The sequence below is a fragment of the Lineus longissimus genome, chromosome 1, assembly GCF_910592395.1.
Source record: "Lineus longissimus chromosome 1, tnLinLong1.2, whole genome shotgun sequence".
In the NCBI taxonomy this organism is placed as follows: Eukaryota; Metazoa; Nemertea; class Pilidiophora; order Heteronemertea; family Lineidae; genus Lineus; species Lineus longissimus.
The window spans coordinates 17914674-17939569 of record NC_088308.1 but is presented as its reverse complement, the minus strand read 5'-3'; the positions used below and the strand labels follow the sequence as shown (position 1 = coordinate 17939569).

The 24896-nt window shown below is 41.2% G+C and overlaps 2 protein-coding genes across 2 annotated transcripts; both read left to right on the top strand.

Annotated features, from left to right (window-relative positions):
* The first annotated feature begins 597 nt into the window (after positions 1-597).
* LOC135492936 (lipopolysaccharide-induced tumor necrosis factor-alpha factor homolog) lies at positions 598-4420 on the top strand. Its single transcript, XM_064779711.1, has 4 exons — positions 598-802; positions 2021-2066; positions 2526-2790; positions 3187-4420. Exons 2-4 carry the CDS (start codon positions 2054-2056, stop codon positions 3296-3298), a joined length of 390 nt encoding a protein of 129 aa, XP_064635781.1. The 5' UTR covers positions 598-802; positions 2021-2053; the 3' UTR covers positions 3299-4420.
* A 6728-nt stretch (positions 4421-11148) lies between these two features.
* On the top strand, positions 11149-13334 carry LOC135485966 (acetylcholinesterase-like). The gene is made up of 2 exons (XM_064768437.1): positions 11149-12683; positions 13067-13334. Exons 1-2 carry the CDS (start codon positions 11149-11151, stop codon positions 13332-13334), a joined length of 1803 nt encoding a protein of 600 aa, XP_064624507.1.
* The last annotated feature ends 11562 nt before the right edge of the window (positions 13335-24896 follow it).

The window sequence follows — 24896 nt, the reverse complement described above, 5'->3', positions numbered from 1 at the left end:
AAAGGAACAGTCTTAGCTTCCTGCATCCGCGCAATCAAGCACTTTCCGTTTTTGATTGGTTTATCTAATTTGGTGTTAGAAGCATTGAGCGATGCATTCAGTTATGCTATTCACAGGGTGGCGTTGCTGTCGTTAAACCCACTGTCATGACCGTGGACGAGTGAAAGAGACAAAACTGTACGGGTCTTTTATCATTAAGGAGTTTTTGCAAAGCCCCCGGAACGAGGTCGAACAATGTTATAGGCGTTTCGGCCGGGCTTTGCAAAAGCTTCCAAGTGTCACACAAAAGAACTCACCGCGGCAACAAGCGAAAATTCGACAGGGCTTCGAGTAAGAAATTGGCCTTGAACCAAATATCAGCTCGAGGACGGTCAGGCTGGTCAGCTATGTCAGTTCAGGCTCAATTGGTCAACTCTGGTCAATGGCAACATCTTATCTTGCGAACTATGACAACCTGCACTGGTTTAAACTGGTAAACGCCCAAACATTCTGCTTTAACTAAAGTCATTATTATAATGAGACCACTGCATCAGACGAACTGCAATTTAATCGATATCATGATATGACAAGTTGTCTGGGAGTCGCCCTAAATACAACAGCGCCACAATATCAGCGCAATTGAACTCGAACAACCGACAGCTGGAGCAAGGAGAACAGCGCTTTTCGGTTTATTAGTGCAACAATTGTTAATTATAGTTAATTATATGATCCAATCTACTAAGTACAGCAGAAGAATATTACACCGAGCAGCTAGCCATATCATATTATTGTTTGCGGAAGGAATCTGTCAGGAAACTCGCCGGTGAGTCTCTTCTTTTCATCGGTTAATCCAGAACTGTTTTTTGAGTCAATGTACAGTTGCTGGCTGAGGACCGGTTTTTTCGAGGAAAATTTTGGAAATTGACCGTAAAAATCACCATGGCTGATTTTTTAAAAAGTGACCGCGACAATGCTGGAATTGGAGAAAAACATCCCCCCTCGGGCAAATCGCTGGGTATGCCAATCAACTGAACTCGTCTTCGCAGTACACTTGGATTCGCAGTGACTGAGAAAGTGATTGATGCAGTTTTTCACCAACCTGACAGTTATCCTCGCCTGGGCTGTGTTCAGAAGCTGGTCACATGTTATTTTTATCACCAGCTAATCAAAAATTGTTTGTCTTCGTCACATTCCTGGCTATGGTGTTGCACAGTCAGGCTTTTCATAAACTTCTTTTTTTGGGGGGCAACATATCCGGTGTCAGTCTGACCTAAATGGATCAAGTGCGAAAACAAGTGGTCTGACTAGACTGTATACTATGCCTATAATAACCGTACATGCGAAACAACAATAAAGTAAATCAATATGCTGACACGATGGCTGAATGGGCCTGTGTTTGATGTCATACAGTATTTGCATTATGGACATCGGCAAGCTGTTGCTTGCTTGATAGAGTTCCATGACTTAGTATATTCAAGAACTGCATGACGGGGCGTTGGCTGAAACCAAAACATCGTTGTACCTAATGTACAGGTTAGAGGGTTGCAAATCAAGTAAAAAAATGTTTTCATAAGCATACAAACTGAAATTAGGATATTCCCTCTTGGGTCCAATGAAGAAAACTCGAACTTGAGAAATTGACCGAGTAGTTTTGGCAGAGCAGCCCAAAAGTACGCGGTTATTTAACCTGAGAAAGCTCATAGCTATACAATATGATTTGTACATGTGATAGGCCTAAGCATATTCAAGTCTATTGCTTTCGATGTTTTAAAACCTCACCAAAAGCCTTCCACTCTAATACGACCACTAAGATGTTATGGATGCTGCATCGTCAACATCACCGAGGCTCGAAGAAATGCTTCGTCCTTTTTTGAGCGAACTTTTTAGCATCCTCGAATACCAGAGTAAGTCGCATGCTCCTCCCATCGCACACGTGTACGCTCGGTCGTTAGTGCTGAGTGTTGGCCCGTGGATCAGAGTGCTTTTCAAACTGATGATATCATATGTACATAAACAACTTCGCCATTCTTTTACTTTGTAGTCTGTTTCGAAACCATACCTTCACAACAACATCATGAGCGAGCCAGGTGAGTTCTTCCTCTTCGCATGGGTATACTAAAAAAGATAGCTTACAGCATGTAGCCCGTACATTATACAGTCCATGTGCAACCTCGATTGGTTTGTATTTATTGAACAGGTTTCTACAGCAACGCTCACTTAGCCGTCGCTTCATGCAAGTCAATTAATTCATACCAAATAGTAAAGGTGGTCTACCATTTCAAAATGCAAGTGCGTACGCCAAGATCCAAGAAAAAACACTCATCACGATATATGAAGACTGTGACAAAACTGTTTTAAAATCATAAATCTTGTTATCAGAATCAAAGAGTCTACTTTTTCCTTGACTTCTTGAAATTCACCTACACGGAAATGTCGACGTCACACGTCAACACAGGTCTGCCTTTTTGTCTGTGGATGACTAAGACCAAGACCCCAATGAAACCTGTAGATATCTATTGTTTCTCTAGGGCAATGTTATATTTCAGCTTACCCCGACAAGGGCCAGCCTCAGGACCCTCCCCAAGGCCAGCCCCAGTACCCCGCCCAAGGTCAGCCCCAGTACCCCGCCCAAGGTCAGCCACCGGTTGCTGTTCAGCCGGGACCAGCTGTGGTTATTGCCCAGACGCTCGTGTTCGGGGAGCAACCAATGACGATGCAATGTCCCGGATGTAGAGCCACTGTCACAACATCAACGAGTTACACGAATGGTTTATTGACATGGGTAGCGATTGGGGGAATTTGCCTCTTTGGGTGAGTTGATGAACTGGAATAATCTAGTCAGCATAGAAATTTCAAAAATCTGATGCTGATAGATCTATAGAAGACCTATAGAATTTGAGTTTGAGCTTGAGACAGCAGGAAAACAAGCTAAAGGTGTGTACACGATATTTGTTCCATTTTCAGTGCATTCTATTGCCGGCTTGAACCATTTATGAAGAGTGTTTTTTTTCAAGTTTGGCTTCGGCGTAGGAGTTGCCTGAATTTAGGTTGATCAAATAGACTTTGCTGACATTCGAATTGCTGAGTTTACTTCAACATAGTTCATCGATATGAATATTGGTGATGGGGTACATAAAATGTACGCTTTAGTTAATATGAATTTATGTTGATTTTTGATGAATTGATTTTTGTTGCATGTTGTTTCAGCTGCTGGCTTGGATGTTGTCTGATTCCTCTCTGCATTGATGCTTGCAAGGATGTCGAACACAGGTGTCCCAATTGCCAAATTGTGGTCGGATTCTATAAGCGAATCAAATAAAAGCTCCATATTGTACATGCATAAGAAGAAGAATTGCGGGCGAGTAGTGAATAAGGTCTTACACAATATTGCTTGTCGATTTTGGTCTGAAATTCAAGTATCACCTATTTACAAGATTTCACCTCTGCGGCACTTTAAGAGCTTACCGATTCATTTCGAATGTGTACGTTAACACACAATCAAATGGTTATTGGGAATCACTGTCAATGAGCACTTTCAAAAGTATATGTCTGACTGTCGTTTTCGGTTGCTGTGCGAAAACTACTCCGCTGATTTCTTAAAATTTGATTTGCACATGTCTCTCGTGGACGTAAGAAGTGTCTGCAAGAAGTAATGTACCGCCACGAAAGAATAGCTACGGCGTTAATGAATGTATTAATATTTTATTCATAAAGACACACTCGGCCAGGAGAAAACGCTTTTTCAAGCGTTAGCGCATTCTCTTTTATATGTCATGTAATCAAACAGGTTTTCTTTCTATTTTTCCTACAAGATGTGTAGTCTAAATGTGCTCGAAGGAAACATTCTAGAAATAAATCGATTTTGGGCATTTAAACTTTTTCTAGTAGTTTCAGATAGGATACTGTGTCAGTAACTCGTGGTTCGGATTTACTCAGTAGAGGTTTTTATCGATCTGAGCTACGCGACCAAACGTAATTTTCAGGACTCTGCATTGTTCAGTCAGTGCAAACAAACCTTCGCAGAAACCGAATGGTCATTAGGTTGTCATGTGCATAGGCAATGTTTAGTTTTCGGATTGTCATCTGTACTTGGCGCATTAGCTAATGGACAGAAAATAACAACCAGATTGGTAGAGAAATACACAGTAGAAAATATCCGTCCCAATTTCATGCACTTCAGCCATCGCCTCCATGAGTCCATCTCACGTCGACAGTAGGAAATGCATATCGCGACCATTTGCGCAGGTTGATGCGATATATTCTATAAGCTGTAGAACATGTTCATAGATGGAGTGTCAGTTATTGTATTGCAAATGACAGTTAGTGTTGATCACAACAATGCCAGATGGTACGGACGTCGAGTGCGCACTCTTGGTCCATGATGTTGGTTTTGCATGCACATCATGTATAGACTGAAGAAGCAATAAATACTTCTTTGCAGTAGGCCAAGCTACTCCCCATACCTACTCTAATTGTGTATTTATTTGAAAGACTATGGTTTTGATTAGATAAAAGGGATACAATGCTGTACATGGTCGAACGAATACGAGACACCTGAGAGCACAGTCACCGTGTGGTGATTCAAATTGACATACCGTTTACGGGCGAAAGACTTGCCGGAATCCTTTATTGTCCGTGAAATTGAGGGGCGAAAGGAACTGACTCCTTCAAAAATCTGTTGACAAATATATTCCGGCGAATCTATTGTTCCCCGTAACTGGTGTATTAATCTAAATCACCAGCGTGAAAAGGACATCTTCAACTGAGGCAAAAGCGGGCGAGATGAAACATATAGCTTTAATGTTCTAATTACATGCATGGTTGACAGTGAATCTGTATTTGGAAGCACGGCATTCTTTCAAAACAGGTCTAGAGAATATTGGAATTGATCACAGGCTATCGCAACCCTTCCTCCGGTTCTCATCGCAACGAATTCTTCCCTCGATACAGTTTGTTACTAGCCAGTATAAATATAGTCACCTACATTCCGCATCGCCGTTAGACCCGCTACTTGGCAACCGATCTCAACCTAACAATTGGGGCTGTCATACTGCCGTATGATATTACCGGAATTGAAGATAATCTGATTGGTGTCGTGGAGAATATCGCTATAGTAAAACCATTATCGCCTCTCAATTTAACCAATCCCTTCAAGGTTGGGATGAACATTCCCGGCGGTGATCGCCGTGGCCTCCGTCAAATAGTCAAATCAACAGTGACTATAAATATTTGAGAATTACTGAACTACTGTTCATTTTGTTCACAGAATGACCTTGACCTCAAAATAGAAACGAGACAAAAGTCGGTCCGAGGCTTGCGCTCCCATCCATGGTTTCGCTTCCGAGTGGCAATGCTCAGTTTATGATGCATGGCCTCCGTTATCTCACGGTGGTAGTACACATCAAACATATCGACGTGTGTTTTAAATCACCGGACGAGTTGTCACTGATTGATAAACATTCTATATCTTCTATTATTACGTTACTGATGAGTCGCTTCGTTGACTTCATTTTTCATTTTCTTTTCACCTCAAACTCCTGCTGACCTCGATCATGGTTAACTAGGATTCTGATTGTGAAGTGAGTTTCTGTCAGGATGTTCAGGGTGTTCTGTCACAGACTATTCAAGGTAGAATGCCAACATTTGTTGCCGTTCGGTCCAAAGAAGTCCTCCACTCAACCTGTAAAGCTAAAGGCCAACTGATTCGCGAACAATCATGCAATTTGATTTTGCTCCAACATGACCCCTCCTTCTGGCTGTGTGATATTGGTGTATTTTATTGATGTGCACTTAAAATTACCATGTAACCGAAACCTAAAAAGGGAACCACTTTACGAGCAGGCTAATTCAATCATGACAACCACTCGCTCACAATTTTCTAAATTATCCGCCTTCACGCACCTAACGAATTCGTAACTACATTGTATAGTTCTTGAGGAAACGTTGAGTTACATGTATAATGGGTTTTTCTCTCACTCGGGCAAGATCATTGTCATTTCAATACCCTGTGCATTGGGGTGCGCATAAAGTGAAAATTAAATTTGAAATAAAAACAGTTTTCTTGACCAAACAGAAAAAGAAAGGTACCTTGTGATCAATAGACAACTGTGGGATCCCATTTTAGCAACCACTCACTCGGTTGATTCGATTTTTCACCAAAGCGCCCCCACCCATTGGATGGTAAATCTCATTAGGCTAACGTACAGTCGGTTGATTTATTTAGGTTCTGCAGACGCCAGGTAAAGTGATGAGACAATTTGACTCAATTATTGATTTCACGCCCCCGACCAATATTGTAACGTGTCGAGAGGCCAAAGAGTACATGCATTTGGATTGTTTGATAGAATGCATAGCGTCCCAAACCAACAATAGAAAGAGCCTGTTACCATCGGTTTTAAATATTCATATCTCTGAACATCACATGGATTCAAAGACGATCAAACACCCACGCATAGAACTGTCGTTCCGTTTTCGCATGCGTCTTTTTCCTAGTCTCAAACGAAACAAAGAATATGGCCTTCATTTTTTCATATTCTACTATTAATTCTTTTTAAAAACATCAATCGGCAGGCGAACTCCCAAGCCTAAAATATTAAACGCAACGTGCATGTCAATATCAATCAGATAACATCATCTACACCAAAATAATCCTGATGAACAATGCGAAGAATATTCATCAGAGTCATCAGGGATAGGGAAAAAACCCGGGAGCAATTTGAGAAGAAAAATTAGGATAGATAGCGGTGTAATTTACCTGTCTTTCTCATCTGAGCATCGTCACTAATACTAAGCCAGTTTTGTAACCGTTGTAACCGTTGTTCTTGATAAAAGACTCCTCCCACACATTGCGACAGCATAAGAAGCCAGTTCCCATTTGCCGCAAAAATGACAATAGTTTTATCGAGTTCCACCGTTTTCGCAATCTGACGCCTTCTTTGAGTAAAAGGAAGGTGGTCGCGTTTCAAAGATGTGCTCTTCGTTAAAAAAAGCTGAATCGTATGTTTACGTTATAGAATATGCGAACTTAGCAGAAATGACACACATGACACGACGTCTCCGATATATAATTGACGGTCATGCACCTGTAATAAATTTGTAAGCCATTTTCTAGTTAAATTGGCACTACCTAGACCCTCATACTTTTTTCCCAAACGTTGGCAGGGAGAAGCAAATCAATCCTTCACCGGCGTGTAAATCTTAATCTGTTTGGTTGAGTTTCTCTGACTTTCGAATTCAAAGTCGAGGTTTAAATTTCTCAATTGCGTTTTGAACATCGGACTTGGATGAGCCTTCTGGCAAATCAATAATGTCCACATTAGAAAATGTTATGTTGAGCCAATAATATACTGAAAAACACATAAATGAATGTCCATCCGACCTCCGATGACATCAACGAGATGACGACATTGAAGACCCTCGCGATCGTCTCTGAACTACATCTACATGATAAACAAGTAAAAGAAAGCACACCTCCAAAGAAATATCAATTACTTCAACTTCAGCTTATCGATACGCTAAGCCCTTTATCTAATGAAAAGGCAACCATCAAACCTCCATTAACATCAACGAGCTAACTAGAACATGATCTTAAACACCCACGCGATTTGAAACCCCAAAGGAAGTGCCGTTTTCAAAGCAGCTACATAGACTATCGGAATACCAGTCTTGTAGCATTGTAATGTTTTACCAAGTCTTTAGGTCACCCCATCTCCAATAACATCAGCGAGATTAGAGACCATGATATAGAACACCCTCGCGATCGTCTTTAAGCTAACACATGATAGCCAGCCGACATCTAAATGACTTATTCTTATCCATCATTTTAACCAATTACCAGTTAGGAGGACACCTGGGAAGGCAATCCACTGCCGCCAGAAAGAGGCACAGTCCTTCTACCACTGAAAACAGCGCTGTACACCGTAACCAAGGAGTTTTAGAATTGCTTTCCCGTAACAAACGTCGTAAAGTTTCTTCATGTATTTGACAAACGTTGCAGAGAAAGTGTGATGGAGTATCTGAATAACCAAGAATTGACAGGTAAAGTGCGATGCAGACTTCTGAACTGTAATATGTATAGTAAGGTGTCTATTGTGGCCTGGTATGTGAGGCTGCACTATACTCCAGCTATGTCACTGCAATAAAAGTATCATTGAGGTTGCAGTCAGTCAGAAGAAAATTCTGTCAAAAACCTGAGCTGATATTCCCGTTGCCTTACAAGGGGATAAAGAAATCTCATCAAAATCTCATCCTCCTTTTCTATTCCTAGTAATCCTTGTTCCATTCCTAGTCACCGTTCCGTTGCCTTCAACAAGCCCGATGCCCTGATCCGAACACCACTAAAAGACGAGCAATAATGCTCATTGCTGTTAGCAACCCACCCACGCTCGCGCAGTCATTATCCGCTAGATTTGCTCCCTTACTTTGTGAATGGCAGCCGTTTGGCGGAGGGGAATTTACAAACCATTAGGCATCGATTCTGTGGTTCGCTGACATCGGGTGATAGCACAGTTGATCACACGTGTTAACCCTGATTTAACCTTTCGTCAAAGGAAAATCAGTATTGGCGATATCTGGTAATCTTTGATGAAAATCATCTCCCCGAAAATATTGAGCTATCAATTTTTGTTCCTTAGGAATTTCCCTGTGGTCGTTGATGATATAGGGTAAATGACATGACGGAGTTAAAGGATCTTAGTAAATGTAACAGATATTGTGATTTTCAGTGACTCCTTTGTCTTTCGGACAACAAGACAGTGTTAATTGCCCATAGTGTTGACAAGAAGTCAAATATGTTCAAATTGCACTGACAGGCCAACCACGTTGTCTTGCCAACTATCGTAACATGGTGTCGGAAACTTATTGTCAAATGATTTTGTCTCAAACAATCTGTAGCGTTCGATTGTTAAATCCAACCAAAGCACAACAAATACTCCACTTTGAAAAAATGGTTTTTGGAAATGGAAGGCCTAGTGGGCGTTTATTAATTCATATGACCCAATAACCTTCTTCTCGGTCCTCGGGGTCTTTCCGAAAGAACAATACTCACATGTATGAAAGGTTAACCCAGATACGAAGATGCGTGGGTGACCATTATTACACCATCCATTGCTCCGCAAACTATTACTTACTTTTTAGTTCTGAAAATGACGAAGTTGCATAAAAGTTGCAAGATTTAATAAAATGCTCGCTCGAGAAGGGAGACAATTACCGATGTGTGCGTAGGCCTACAACGGTTTCCGTAACTCATGCGTTATGCATTTCCATTTATTTATTATTAGTGCATGTTAGCAATTGGGGTATGAGTCATTAGGTTTGCGTTAAGCAAATAATATTGACAATCCTGATTAAGCTGTTTTAATAAACTCCATCTAAAGGTTATAAAATCCGATAAGCATAAACACTGTGTTAAGTAAGCCATGTATTTTCATACGCGTACTTCGTTCATTTTTGATACTGAAGTATTTATTTTGACACTAATTAGTTGGCATACCAGTTAATTGAGCACTTTTTTTTGATTAAAATTCCTGGCTAAGGACATCCACTTGTGGCCAGCATGCATGCCATAATGGGCCAAACCAAATCACTTCGTTGGCATACCCGGTGTAAAAGTTGACTTAGTCCCTCTTCTAAATAGTCCCCTATTGTTTGCTGATTGCGGAAGGATTTATAGCTGGAGAGACAGAGGCCTTAGACTATGATCGCACAGTATGTTGTCAGCTTAGACTACAGCTTGGCCGTGGATTCCTGCCACACAGTTTCGGGGACGGTTCATACATGTACGTCGCATACATTCCCGCATTCATGCAGCTCTTTGCCTTATTCGCTAGGGTGTTGGCAACGGCCGAGCTTCAGCGGGGGCGTAGAAATGGAAGTATTAGTCAGGAAATTTAATCCTTTGCCGATCGCAATTGTACGCGATGTCAAGATTGGATTTCTTACTATTTGATTAATTTTTCTTCTCCAGATAATTAATCTAGGAAGAGTTGATATCAAATATGGGGAACAATTTGATAAACTCTCATTTATTCGATAAAGTTTCATTCCGATTATCATTTGTGTTCAGTTTGCAATCTAAGGCAGTAATGACTGTTGCAAAAAGCTGAGTCCTTTCAAAGCGCTTCCAAGGTCGAAATTCCAGATAAGATACTTAAAGGGACGACTTGGTCGTGGTAGTAAGCTGGTCAGGAGGATAATGACCCTGCTTGACACCGTGCGCCGCCCCCAGTAGTACCCCACAAATGCTGAGTTCTAATAATGATTTTTGACGTGTTGCGAGGCAGTTTTGGACATGGCATGCATGGCAGGCTTTTGGTTACACCCCCTTCTAGTGCATTGTTCATGCAGTTCAACAACTTGTCAATTATCCTGTTTGGAGAAGTCGTGGTCCTGCTGGAAGCCAACATATCTTTATGAATTCGTTGTTTCGTGTACACGTACATGACGATTTTTGTAATATCTTTAGTCAGTCAGTCAGTCAGTCAGTCAGTCAGTCAGTCAGTCCCATAACCTGTGATGACAGCTAAAAAGCAGCAGTACTTCGTGGATGAGTCGTGATGTTTGTAGGCCTGTCCAGCCCTTGATGTTGTCCAGCCAGGTTTTCCTATAGGTCTTCGTCGTCTCCTCCCTCCAGGCACTGTACCTTGAAAGATGGTCTTTGCAAAAGAGTTGTTTATATATAATTTGCCACGACAACATCATTTGCAAAAGAGTTGTGTCGGCAAAAGGATCGTACATATTTGTATATATGAATTTTCGACCTGGGTTTGTCTCTTCGAATCGTGATTTCCCCAAATTTTCGCTGAGGCGACTGTTCATCTTTACAACACTAACCCATGTGTTCACAATATGAAAATCGCCGAGTTCTAAAAAAGCATTAGGTTTCAGTACCCTTCTCCTGCTTAGAGGCCGTAAACCCAGACAGATTTTGATTAAGACAACACTAACAGTCTAGGCCCCAAACAATGTTAGTTGACAAAATGGTATCAACTAATCATCTCATGATATGAACATGTAATGTTATATAACCACTTTCTTGTCGTTGTGAAAGGGTTGACAGTACTCTGTTTGACCACTCATGATTATACATGTGATGTAATAGGTATATATCAATGACCTTCACCGTCGATATAATGGCATTTCCATTAGGACTGTTAGACAGTTAAGTTCAAAATGGAGGGATTTCTCATCGTGGTGTCTCTGTTAATCTTCTGCTCTGTCACCGTCCGTGCTGCAACTGTCACCGCAAGTGTTGGCAACACCATTGTCACCACAAGTGTTGGCGACATTGTGGGATTTTCAGACTCCTGGGAGAATGTTACCGTCAACAAATACCTCGGAGTTCCCTTCGCCGAGGTACCTACGGGTGACCTGAGATTCGAAGCACCGGTTGCGAAAGCGCACTTTACTGCCCCCTTCTCCGCTAACGCTTTCGGCCCGCGTTGTATCCAGCCTTTTAATCCTGTAGACAATCAAACGATGAGCGAGGATTGCCTGAGATTGAACCTATACGTACCGACAAGTGGTGAGGCGAACAAGGCTGTTATGGTCTGGATTCACGGCGGCGGATTTGTTCTCGGTCACGGTGATTTATACGACGGATTAAAGATGGCCGCCCTCGGTGACGTCATCATTGTGACCTTAAACTATAGGCTTGGAATCTTTGGTTTCTTCACAACAGGGGATGCAAACGCAAGTGGTAACTATGGATTACTGGATCAACAACTAGCTCTAAAGTGGGTGAAGAACAACATTGGTGCGTTTGGCGGCGATCAGAACAGGGTGACTATTTTCGGAGAATCGGCGGGCGCAGCATCTGGTACATGGCAAATGTTAGCCCCCAGCAACAAGGGTATGTTTCAACGAATCATCGCAGAAAGTGGTGTTGCCTCGTCGCCTTGGGGTTTTCCGAATCCGAAAACTACCACTGGCTATTCAAACAACCTTGCGAGGGTTCTTGGCTGCGCCAATGCTGACTCTAGTGAAGTTGTTGCATGTCTCCGAAAGCTCCCAGAGCAGGCATTTGGAGTGGAATCATCTAGCGACGGCTTTCCGCATAGCATAAGTGGCCTCGAAGTCCCGGTTGGGCCGAGGGTAGATGGAACATTCATTACAACTTCACCCAACTGCCTCGACCCTGGCCAAAGGATAGAAGATCATCCTTTATTTAAATCGGTCGACTTCTTAGTTGGAGCGAACAAGTACGAAGGCTCGCCTTTCTTGGCTAACACTAACCTTGCTATACTCGCGGAGAATAAGTCTAGCCTTTACGATGGAGTGTCTGAAGCTGATTTCAAGATGATAGCAACAAGTTTTGCAGGCTTGGACGATGATAAAGCAGTAGACACTCTCTGGAAGCGATACGCAAAGGGACAGACTCAGATGACAGACGCAAGGGATTTTCTGGAATTTCTGGGTGATGCGCTCTTCTACAAAATGATAATAAGATTCCTGGACAGCCACGTGGTTGATTCTACTGGTTCGACATATTTCTACAGCTTTCTCCCTATGCCAAGTAAAGAAGTTGGTAGTATTGCATACGGTGCAGTACCACCAGTATCTCCCTATGTTGATGGCTCAATTCACACTGACGAACTTGGTTATATTTTTGGTAACACTACAATGTGGAAATCAGGAGGGGGCGCCCCGGGCGAGAAGGAACTATCAGATGCCATGATTACATACTGGACGAACTTCGCCAAATCAGGGTGAGTTTCTTTCATCAGTAACCAAAACTGAATAGCAGAAGCAGGATGGAGCATCCTGTCTGCGGACAACGTCCCATTTTAGGGAAATCGTCACAATTGTCCATGAATCTACATTCTGTAGACTTGAGCTATAACATATCCTTAGCATTGACTGCTAGCAAAGACCCGGTGAATTTTTACTCAGCCTCTGGCTTGAGATACGGAATCATGTTTTGCTGCAGTTTTGAAAGCTGAGGGTGGTGCAGGTCACAGCAAAACTGTTGTAGCATGATTGTATTCTGATTGGCCCTAGTTATCATATTCCATTGTTTTGCTGTCATGGCAGTTCGTTTTAAAGACCCGATCGGGGACTCTTCTTGACCTTTCTTGACCGATATTTTCAGAAATCCAAACAAGCCAGCCGCAGTTTCTCACAAGTGGCCAGAATACAATTCAAGTGAAAAGAAATTCATTGAGTTCGACATCCAGAACAAAAAACTCGATCTCCGCAATCGTTCGTCATACCGAAGTCAATTCCTGAGTTACTGGAATGGCATCGAACCAAGGATGCAGTACCTGTGTGCGACTGATGCTTCTCAATCGATTCGACCATGTGGCCTTTCAAACCTGATTAAGTTTGTGCTCTCTTTAATCTCGGGTGTAGAGCAGTAAGCAATGAACAATGCTGCAATTAGCGAATAAGCCACAAAAGCGATGTTTTCACTACAGTAAGTAACTTATTGACCGGTCTGGGCCAGATAGTTTATACTCATTATATACTATACAAAAATTATATTATGAGAGGGAAACAGAGAAAAACGCGTCTATCTACTACTCAGAAACGGAAACACTCAAAAACGTCACATCCGCTTGACAGATAGCCGTTTAGAGACTTCGGCGAAAGATGGCGTTGTGTCACTTGTTGTGGCACTCTCCTGTCCCGAAAAAAACACGTCAACGGGCGCCAACGACGAACTGTTTGTTTTGTTGATTTGAAAAGCTCGTGTGGTGCGTCCCAAAATTAGATTTAAGAAAACAAACTTGAAATTGACATGAAAAGACGTGGACAGTTATTTCTGAAGCCGATAACCTTAGCCAAGGGATTGATTATTTTATAGATATTGACTGACAATGTTTAAATTAAGACTCTGAATTGAACTGGAACATTCTGGCAATGCCTCTAAAAAGGTATGATATTGTAGTGCACCACTTCGTCCTATATTAAACATCCTGCGGAACTTATCGAAACAATGAGAAACGTTTCGTTGAAAGCGATGTTGAACTCTAACATTTTCAACAAAGCGCGCAGCCTTTCATGACTATATTAGCGGCATACATGTATATTAAAATATTTAGTTAAAAATAGAGCGTCGTTTCCGTTGTCGGCCTCCTGATTTATTTAGCAGCTATTGATATCCATCAATAATTGGTGTCTGTATAAGGTGACGGAAAACAGACAAGGCGTTAGAAGTTGATTGTAATAGTACATGTTCTGGGCCCTTTTCTTGATAGGAGGGGTCCTATTTTCGCGGATCGTGATTAATCGCGAAATCCTGTAGAATAAAAGGCCCACGACAATTTAGAGGGGGCGACTACAACTTACAGTAACCTTTGTGCCATGGGCTGCAGATTATCATCAAGGCTCATCTATTAGCGAAGATGCATGCGGAGTCTTTCTGATCCATCCAGGCACCAAGCAATTTACCTTTAATGTCAACTGTCCGGTAATAAAGAGTACAAAAGGCCTTTTTGCAAACTTGGGCTGGTTATGGTGCGATCGCACCTTGCTGCACGATACCTGTTTGATACATCCGAAAATCGCGTGACCAAGCGATAATCAAGTATCGGATGGATCAATCTATGCTTGCTGCAACTACATGTAAATGCATGCCGTCAAGATCTACCGTACCAGTCATCGAAGTCATCCTTCAACGCTGATTTAACTTGTGGCCTACGCCATCTGTTATTAAGGAGAGGTGCAATATGTAGTTTTGTACCTTTTTCAGATGACGGTTTCCTTCTGATGAGATATTACACTGTACAACCGACAGAATTTCGGCCATTTCAGATAAATAAATCTTTAAATGCACGTAATTTTCGTCAGAACAATATTCCTATTTAAGTCGATAACTGAAAAAAAATTCGTAATTGGTTTAATCCTTTGGCATTAGCTGGAAAATGTTCTCTACATAACAATTAGGTATACAGCTCTGAGAGATTGAAACCCTTCGCCTCGATGAAACCATTGTCACATTATGTCCACTCCCGTGCTTTTAGTCCACTCGTAGTCTCCAACATGTCCAACGGCACTTCATGCTTTTGCTTCCGTCTAGTCGAATACAAAGGAAAGGAAAGTCGATGATCACCAGCGAATCTGATATCAGCCATTTGCCCTGGAGCTGGTGCGGGGGTGGTGATAGCAGATCTCTAGTCAGATAGAGATAATGATTTGCCAGTGGTATGTAAGGCAGGAATGGAAAAGGTCTCATTACCCTAGTCGGGAAATTAGCAGGGTTGTGCAGCTTCGGGGTTATGCGCAGGTGTACGCATTTTTGGCTTACTGGGTCTCCCCAGAAATCTAGTAGTTGATTATGGTGAATTGACGTGAAGATTATTTTACAAATGGCTTAATGGAATAGTTGAGGTACTCCATATCGTGCAATCGCGATGGTGATGAGATTTATTTTATCAGTGTGGAGGGGAAATAAAGTTTGACATGAATTTTGTATTAGTAAGCGTGGGAGTAGAAGAAATTGGTGATGGTTCATTGGTGTAGAAGAAATGTATCTTCGATTCGTGGTAGCATAAAGGATATTCATGGATGCTACTTTTGGTCGTGCCTTCAATAGCAATCCAATTGGGTAGCAAGTCAATTGCATTTGAGCACTATGTGGTTTAAAAATCCCACATATGTTTTGGTTATTTCGAGTTGTTGATTCTTCTCTAATCTATCTTTGAGTTATCAAGGCGAGGTCTTTTTGTGTCATCTATAATTATAAAGCGTTACTTCTGGTACCGTACTCAATACCAGTGAGATACATGTACGAAGCTGCAGGTTTGTAGGCTATTGTAAAGACATGTTGAAGTTGGGACCGGACGATATTTTTGGACGTAAAGCATCATTTCTGTCTGCATGGACATGACTGTGGCCGTGGAGATGATAATTGCCACCTCCCTGTTGCTGTATCATTTACAACGTACACCATACTATCTTTGAACAAAAAGAATATATAACAATCGATGAACACGAACGAACTTCCACTTCAAGCAAAATATAAAAGGCCGAGCAAGCCTCCACATTGTCAATATACCGTTTGAAGTTATTAACTGATATGACCCCTATTAAGCTGGAAGTGCTTTTTTCACCCACGTCGCTTCTACGGAGGACGATCTGCGCAATCAAAGGGCTCTGTAAGATTGTGAAAGAATATAACGATGTTATATTTTTTTCAAGAAAGAATAGCTGAGTTTGGGATGAGCGCGATAGACTTAAAGGTTAATGCTATTGCTGAGAATGGAATGGTATCATTTTCAGAAATCTTCGCAGAACATAATCAGAACTATAACTTCTACACTCTCTCTAATTACCTAACACAAGATATTCATTACGTCGAATACAATCGTGATGTGTAAAGTGAGGATGCACAGTAGTTTGATACTTATTCTTTGGGTTTTAGCTCACACAATGTACATGGATGAGCTAATGACCTCACGTCCTGTCCGGCGTCCGTCGCTCGGCGTCGTCGTCTATCGCCGATTGAGGTTAGAATGTTCAACTTGGTGAGTGGATGTCTGATGAAAAAGTGACTTAACCTAAAAAAATCATCGTCATTTGACCAATCTTCTGAGCTCTTGGCCTTCACCCTTGAAATCTCATTTTGTCAATATTTTCATGAACTCTGATGGCCTGAATCATGAATTCTTTACGGTGGATACTCATGATGAGACTTAATGACATAATATCCGGGTTTTCAATTTGAACTACATAATTTGCAAGTTCACAGAGGTTAAACGCTAAGATTTCACGGAAGTTGGCACGTTTCGGAGTTCTTAAAAAAGCTTAATGATAGAAAAACAAAAGTTTTGTGCATTGGTATTATGTCGTCTAGACTTAGACGAAACAATCATTTTTGCAAACGAAACCTTATTTTCTCATTAACAAAATATTGGATTTAAAACACCTCTGCGACACGATCTCGAATAGACATTTATCTTTGTGTGCGCCCAGCCTATATAAGGAACCTTCAAGCGTGTAGGATGTCAACGGCAGCTGTGGTAATTTTACCCATCTTCACACTCAGCGACAAGGCTAATTTCGTTTCTAGAATGAGGCTGTCAAGATAACGCTGGTGTGGCATATGCGGAAATAAAAGTACACAACTCAGTAATTGTGCGCATGTCGTTCGGAACAGTGAAGTTCATGTTGGTGTAACAGGCCGTTGACTCTCCTCCACAAAATTCTACGCACAGTTTATACCCTGGATCTATACTGTATTGGACCAGGGAGTTCAAGACCAAGAGACTAAAAGAGAAGTTGTGATTGGCAAGGATATGCTGTATTCCCCTGGTCCAAATAAAAACAGAGACTTATTCCAGTGTCATCACTTTATTCAAGTGGTGAAGTCACAACCATGTTCACTGTCCAGTCATATTGGAACGCGGCCCAACTCGGAACATCTCCTTGTGCAGAATTGGTCAAAGGTGCCCAACTGAATAAAACAACAAACTGTCATACCATTACACCTCGCAACTTAATCAGTAGCGCGATCAGGAAGTCTACCTCTCAGCATCGCGACAGTTTTCCTGTTGCCTAAGTAGACGGAAGCAGGTCTAATACGTCACCCACGCTAATCATGCTTGATTAGCCTAACGTCTTCCTAAGCTATTCAACAGTTACTGATTATAGCACTATTTACAGAAAGTAGCAATTTAATTTACAATTCAACAAAAGCGATAGAGTCTCGTCTCAATGTGAGGTAAACATCTTCATTTCGGATGCGTCTGTGGGAGAATCTTTTAATATTATTAGTTTATTTGTATCAGTTTAATATATGAGCTTGAAAATGTCTGAGTAGAATGAAAATGTATTCAGCTCAGAACTGTTTCACATCAGAGAAAGGTTAATTTCGTTTTGGTCAATGTAACCTATAGCTTTGTCCTCTGCTTGCAGACCACATAGCGCGGGTGATACTTGATACAGGAGCAAATGGAATGGGTCGTAATATCCCTCCCACGCTCATTTAGCTTGTCAATACAACATACTAAGCGAACCTTCTAACATCATCACCCCTGACCTTATCAACGTTCATATCAGACATCATATTTTCTATTGGTCAGCGGTTGTCACATTGAGGAGCAGGTCAAATCAGTTTACGGTAAAATATATCATGCAATTCTTGTCCCGTTCCACAAATGTCGACGTACTATTTGTATTTTTTCATGGAAGTCTACTTGGACTGCAAAGACTTCAGACTGTACTGACGTCAATTCATCAACAACACTTGACAGGGGTTTTTTCACATCGGAAATCCGGGTCAAAGGCATCATAAAAATTGCAAACAGATTTTTTTGGTGGTTGGGTTGCTTCGGCCAGGCTTCGCAATCGCTTGGGCCGGGAGACAAGAACGCTGTGGCGACTACACGAGGCGCTACGCAAGAAATCGAATCGCTTATACATGTAGTATAGTATATAAATGATTATGAATATAACAGGTAAATTCGGCTGAACTTTAATTTCAAATCCACGCATTATGAACCGGAGCTCCGTGTAAGTGGCACAACGAAGGATTCCCTCGACACGTTGACGTCGATGCCTGGAATCGGATCAAGCCGAGCTGATTGCGATCGATGATTGTCCTCTTACTCTCTAAATATAGGCTAGACATTGATAAGACTAGCTGCAACCGCCTGAGTCTCGAGAGTGGGAGTATCCCTCGAACACACTCAGGCTAAACTGAGGGTTTCTGTGATTAACATGAATGACTCGATGGGCACGGAAACTGTACTTTTAGCTCCATTGAATCTTTATAACTAGATACAGAAAGCCACCGCGACAAAAATAGTCCCGTAAGGATTATTCTGGTCTTCTTTATTCATATTAGAGTGACAAAAATCAAACTGACCTGTAATGGTCACTGTTTGCTATCTATTTTCGCAGCATGCTTCTTCCATACCTATAAAGAGAAGGACAATCAACACAGAACATACACTTTCGCCCTGCCTATCTAGGTTGAAAATATATAAGTACACAAAAATGAAGTTGCCTTGACTAGGATTCAAACCACAGATTGTTGGATTGCCGGTGAAGCAGTCGAAAATGTCCCCTAGAAAAGGTGTCCGGCCCGATTGTATTCTGATAGAATATGGCTCAAAGACCATGACCGTCAATACGGGTGTCAGATTATTAAAAGTGCATGATAATGAGTCCCTGGACCCTCTATTCCAGGACACTTCAAACCGTTTCACTGGTCCACTGCTCTACGGTCGGTGAAGCTTCCCTTCACAGTGTGGCACCGTTATTAGAGCCAGTTCAGACTTGACGTCCACTTGACCTGTCAGTTAAGAAGTAATAAGTTCAACCCAACCTATTGTCAATGTTTTGAACACCGTCATTGCCGCCAGCTTGGGTTTCAAAATTGGTCTCTGGTGTCAGCTTTCTCTTAGTACATCACCCGTTGCTAGCTGTATCCTAAAGCTGTCGCCTCGATGACGTTGACGAAAACACGATTCGCCCGTCAACTGAGAGTCACGGAGACGGTCTATGAACATACAACTCGGTTAAAAAATTCCAAACAAATGCTGGGGTATGTCAAGTGTAGTCAGCATCACTCGTGGCCAACGAAAAAGTGACAAATGATGATTTTGCACGTCGCAATATAGCCATCACATTCTGATCAATGAAAAAGCTTCCAAATATAGCTACCGTGGAAAAGCGATGAAAAGAACTTATAAACGCAAATGTCAGAGTGACTGAGACAATTTTAGAAAACCTCGAACACCTCATGATGGATTGATGACCTGCCCAGTATTATTTTACTGGTTCACTATATCTTGCTTCGCCTCACATTTCCTGTTAGCTTGTAGCAAAATTTATGTACATAATCACACGAAAATTACACTTGGCAATGCGGTATCCTTAGGGTGAGGTTGATAATCAAATCTGATCAGAGCCGTCGATATCTAAATGTCATCGGTGTATCACTGGTTTGACGGAGGCTAAATTCACCTGGCCGTTCCGCTCGGGGAAAATGCCATCGACGGCTTGGGAGCGAGATAAGTGTCAGTCGAATCAATGGTAATAGGTAGCCATTCAACTGGAAGGATGTGTCGAGAAAAATCACACGTTCGAAAGGTTAAAAGTCGTGGCACCATCGGATGCAGTGTGAATATTGGAGAATTACGGCAATGGAGAGGTTCTGATGATGATCCGAGAACGAGAATGAGAACGAGGCGATTTCTGGTTGTGACGTCATAAAGTCAGGTTGATTTTGTGTTATTATTATTTTACGGCATGCCAGACATTACGACACATTTCATTGTACTTCTGACAACAGGCAACGCGATATCCGGACACCGAGTTCTCGCTCTTATTCCCGGATCAAAATGTAAACCTCTCAGTCTAAAGAACGATTATTGGGGTCCGTGCGCTGTATTTGTATTTGAAAACGCAACTTGGACAAGTGAGATGCTGTTTAAAAACACCTTAACTGATGCTTTCCATTTGACGAAGATACACAATACACGTGTAGTGTTTGGTAACACAGAAGAAGGTAACAGAAGTATCTTCCACGAAAGGGGGATCGTAAGATATCGCCACGTAGTGAGTGCTGAATTTCACTAACTTGATATAAATGCGTATAAGTATCAGTCCTAAGAAATGATGACTTTTTTTTGCCACCCGATATACTGTATGTCAAAGGAACGCCCATTGTTGATTTACCGACAGAAAATCTCTTGCTTCAGTCAAAAGTTCACCCGAAGACTTTAACTGAAACAGGAGGAGTAAGAGGTGGCCAAATTTAGCTGACATTCAGTAAATTGGACATAGCAAAATATCACTTATTTTTACTGTTCGTCGATATTTTTCATAATAGTTTTATTTTTCAACTTTTATCGACACCTGATCATTGTTCTTAAAAACATTTGATCGACTTTTCTTCTTTATAAATATCATAATTCGAAATACAGAGGAGCTATCGCGACAGAAACCGTCATAGATATTTCTAAAAAGCTATTTGATATCAAAAGAAATCAGAACTCAAATTTAGCTGTATTTTACTTTTGAGCTAAGGTCAACACTGCCATGTGCCAAAAGCCATTTATACTTTGAGAAAATATTACAATATTAACTTCTAAGATTACCATTTATGACCTATATTTAGAGAATATTTAGTTCAAATTATAAGTCTGTTTGGCAAACAAGAGGTATTTGGTTATGTTAGCGTCAAAAGGGAAAAGGATGGATGTCCCGCTGGTAACAAGGAAGGATTATTTGAATTGAAGGTGAAAGATCGTAGCCTACTGTTGTTCAATTGGTTGTGATGTATCAAGAATGTCTGATCGATTAATTACTAGATATTCATTTAAAAAAATTACAATACGTTTGTAAGGTTTACCCTGTGGCCCACTCACGGAAGAATAGAATCCGTCGCTCGGCATATCATGTACTGTATAAGCAATTAAAAGCGAAAAGGTGAAATGTAAAAATATCTACTCAAAATGTTCCCCTCAGTGAACAGTTTCCAGTAATAGAATAAGACGGACTGTTTTCTTCTTGAATGACCAATTTCTCCGCGCGGGGTCATACATTGCACCAACACTGGGTCGCCAATCCCTCCCTGGAACGGGAGGATCTGAATACCGTATTGGTAGAGATGGATTTTCGGGTAAAAATTATTCCCTGATTTTCATTGCCATATGCGTACTCAGATGGACACTTTAATCTCGTTCTGCTTGTCGAATGCGAATTTTCCAAACAAAACCTATTTGGTATGTTTTGGGCGATTTAACATGTTTACCGTGAAATACAGCCATGACCAGCATGACAAGGATTGTAAATCAGGTGTTAATCACAACAGGGATTTCTATGGAACGTCCCTTGTGGATTGATGGCGCGTTATCTTTGAAGATCCAATGAATATTGTCGTCGGCTCATTTAATATGTTGTTGGGTTGAATATTAAGTGCTCAAATATCAACATCATTCCATGTCTCTGGAGATTACTCCAATCGTTTGTTGAGATTTTACAAGAGATATCAATTAGAAAACATGTTGAATGTTTTTAGCCCGTTATCGAGACCGGATTTTAGCAACAAGATACGCTGACAGATTTCTCGAAATATCCCCTAAAAAGAAACATCCGTTGAAATGCGTTGTTATCAACACTGGTGAAATCGTATCAGTACAAAAGATGCGTGGAGATTATAACAACGATAGAACATCCATTTTAGCAATCATGATGAGTGGAAATTCATTCAAACAATTATGACCCCTTAGTCAGCTATTCATTTAGGGTCACATATACGTATAAAACTTGGCTCATTTCTATGTGTTTATACATGAATGAATAAAAAAAGTAAAAGAAGAGAAAAAAATGGGGAGTCGAACCCGTGACCACCAGATCGAAAGTCTAGCATTCTAACCGTTGAACCTCAGAGGTTATTTATGTTAGGCTGGAGATTTTCTTCCTTTCTTATGGCTATTTAATAGAAAACTTACATAAAGATAAAGTTTGTGGCACCAACGATGTCAGCAATGGCGGATTTGCACTAAAGTTCGAGTGGATTCTCGTTGAGTCAAGTATGCATACTTCGTTTATGTTATTGATATAGCTAACTGTGATTTAGAGGGAGAACTTGGATGTAGGAGTTAGGTGACCAGGAGGAAAACGCACCTATTCGCCTCCATGTGCCTGCTCATGTAGCAACAGACTAAATGCTGATCACTAATAACGATTTCCGCAAGTGTTGTGAGGTGGTTTTGGACATGTCTAGGTAATTCTACAGTTACATTCAGTTTTGGTGAGACTTGCCTTACTCCACCCATGTGTATATACATGTGGAAGTAAATGCATTTCTATTTTCCTGAACCACCAGTAAATACGATCAACGTACCGATTTAAAACATTTTGCGACTACCAAGTTCACCAGCGAAGGCAGCTCAATATCCGCGATCACCCGGCCAACTATAAATTCATCACAAAATGATCTATCGATCCAGGCGTAACCCCCGCTTTCTCCGACAAAGACAGGATGACGCCATCACACCATTTCATGACGTCATAATAAAAATGTTCCCCGTGCCTCTCGGTACAGAAAACTATTTCAAGGAATTCCGGAAACCGAAGTCCAGCAGGCTAAACATTCACGATAGCATGGCGTACGTGGCTTTCTATCGTTGTTTGGAACTATTAATATCTGCACATATGATGCAGTCAAGCGTTCAATAAATGTATAGATGATATTTTGCGATGCTTATTATAACATGATCAACGTCATAAAAAGCATGCACTTTAGGACAGGTTTGAGGTAACCTTGAAAATAACCATGATGGCAGTATGATGAATCGGCGAAGACATTATCCTTATAACGACAATGAAGAATTCCTTCGTCTTGGCACGGAGCTAAGTCCGTGGTTTTGGTAATCTTCAAGTTCTCAAAGGTGAAGGAATGCTGAGAATAGGAAAAACAAATCCCATCACCCAACTCAACCCAAAGAAAAATAATCACCAGGGAACTCCTTGCAGTTGTAAAAGAGATTCATTTCATATGATTCGGCTTAAAACAGAAAAAGATGCGAGTCAATAAGTTATCTGAAGAAATGCAATATCATGATAATGGAGATTTTCAAAAAAAATATGAGTGACCTTGTAGAAGATAACTGAATGACAGTAACGACCATTCTCCCTCTGCGAATCTTCAGCGAATAGTAAGACGAGTGATTTTGTTTTTGTTTTCTCAATTCTAGTGCTAGGTATACTTAGTATTCCACAATGTGATACCCAACGTTTTTTTAAATGCTGCTATATTCAGGCGGTGATTCTTTAAATTAGAAATGAGAATGGATGGAACCAGGAACTTATTTTCCACACACGAAGCAACAAAATATTACGTGACTCTGTTGACTGTAGGCTAGACCACGCTTGTCAGCACCCTAATGGAATTCCTTGGCTGGACTGTCTGACCTATCACGCTTTAATTTTTTGTCCGACCGGTCTTCGCCGCCGCTGCCGCAGACAATCTCGACAATGGCCAACTTTGATAAATGCTTAATCAGCGCACAGCATAAAAATAGACACCGTACTCGATAAAAAGTGCATTGATCTTTTAAAGGCAATGCAGGCTGAGTTTCGAAAATAATTGCGAGGTTTCTGTACGATAGGATGTGTGACATATCGTAACGGAATGTAGCGTCTGCAGTATTATAGGCAGTTTTCACAACCCTGCGAATGACGAACGACGAAGTCGTGTTGTAAAAATCTGTTATGTAAAAAGTCCTGCGCGAATTCATTGACGTAACACTCGTCAATCGGCTTTTATACTCGGTAGAAGGAGGAATCGGGCAACCCTCGAAAAACCGCCGTTCACATTCCACGTATTTCGTCGTTAGTGCATGTAGCCCATCGTATAAGCATGGCAAACCTTCCTATTTACCCCAGGCTGTACTTCGGTGACGACTTAGTCCCATATAACGGCCATCTCTAGTGGGATTTGCTTGTTTTCGTGGAAATCACCCTTAACGACTTCACTCTACAGCAAATGGTCGACTGACTTGACGCCAATTCCTGGTGAGAGTGTTTATTTTGGTAATCAATCAACGGGCATTCACATTATTGGAAAATGCAATTTATTATAGTTAGTATCGAAATGAATAGGAAGGGAACTTTGACATTAGGCTGCGTGCTCAATATGTCGCTGATGACGTATATTCATCAATAGGCGCTCTTAGGATGTATGATCCAATCTACTGGCGAGCAAAGAGTTACATTTAGATCTATAGTCCTGTCGATTTCAATACCGAGGGAGAAAAAAACCTGGTTTATTAATGAGGAAAGAGCAAGTGGGCTACATTTATTGGAAAAGCAAAGAAAAGCAAAAAAAATAGCCGATCGGGGCACTTGTAGCAATCATTTATACGGTACAGTACATAAATGATGTCATCAGTCTCGATTTTGAAAGAGTAAAAATTGCAAAAACAACATATATAAGGTGTGCCAAGTCAATACTGATACCTGAT

Coding starts and splice junctions, on each gene's coding strand:
- LOC135492936 (XM_064779711.1), top strand. Junction 2,791..3,186: donor GGGGGAATTTGCCTCTTTGG/GTGAGTTGATGA, acceptor ATGTTGTTTCAG/CTGCTGGCTTGGATGTTGTC.
- LOC135485966 (XM_064768437.1), top strand. CDS start 11,149: ATGGAGGGATTTCTCATCGTGGTGTCTCTGTTAATCTTCTGCTCTGTC. Junction 12,684..13,066: donor ACGAACTTCGCCAAATCAGG/GTGAGTTTCTTT, acceptor CGATATTTTCAG/AAATCCAAACAAGCCAGCCG.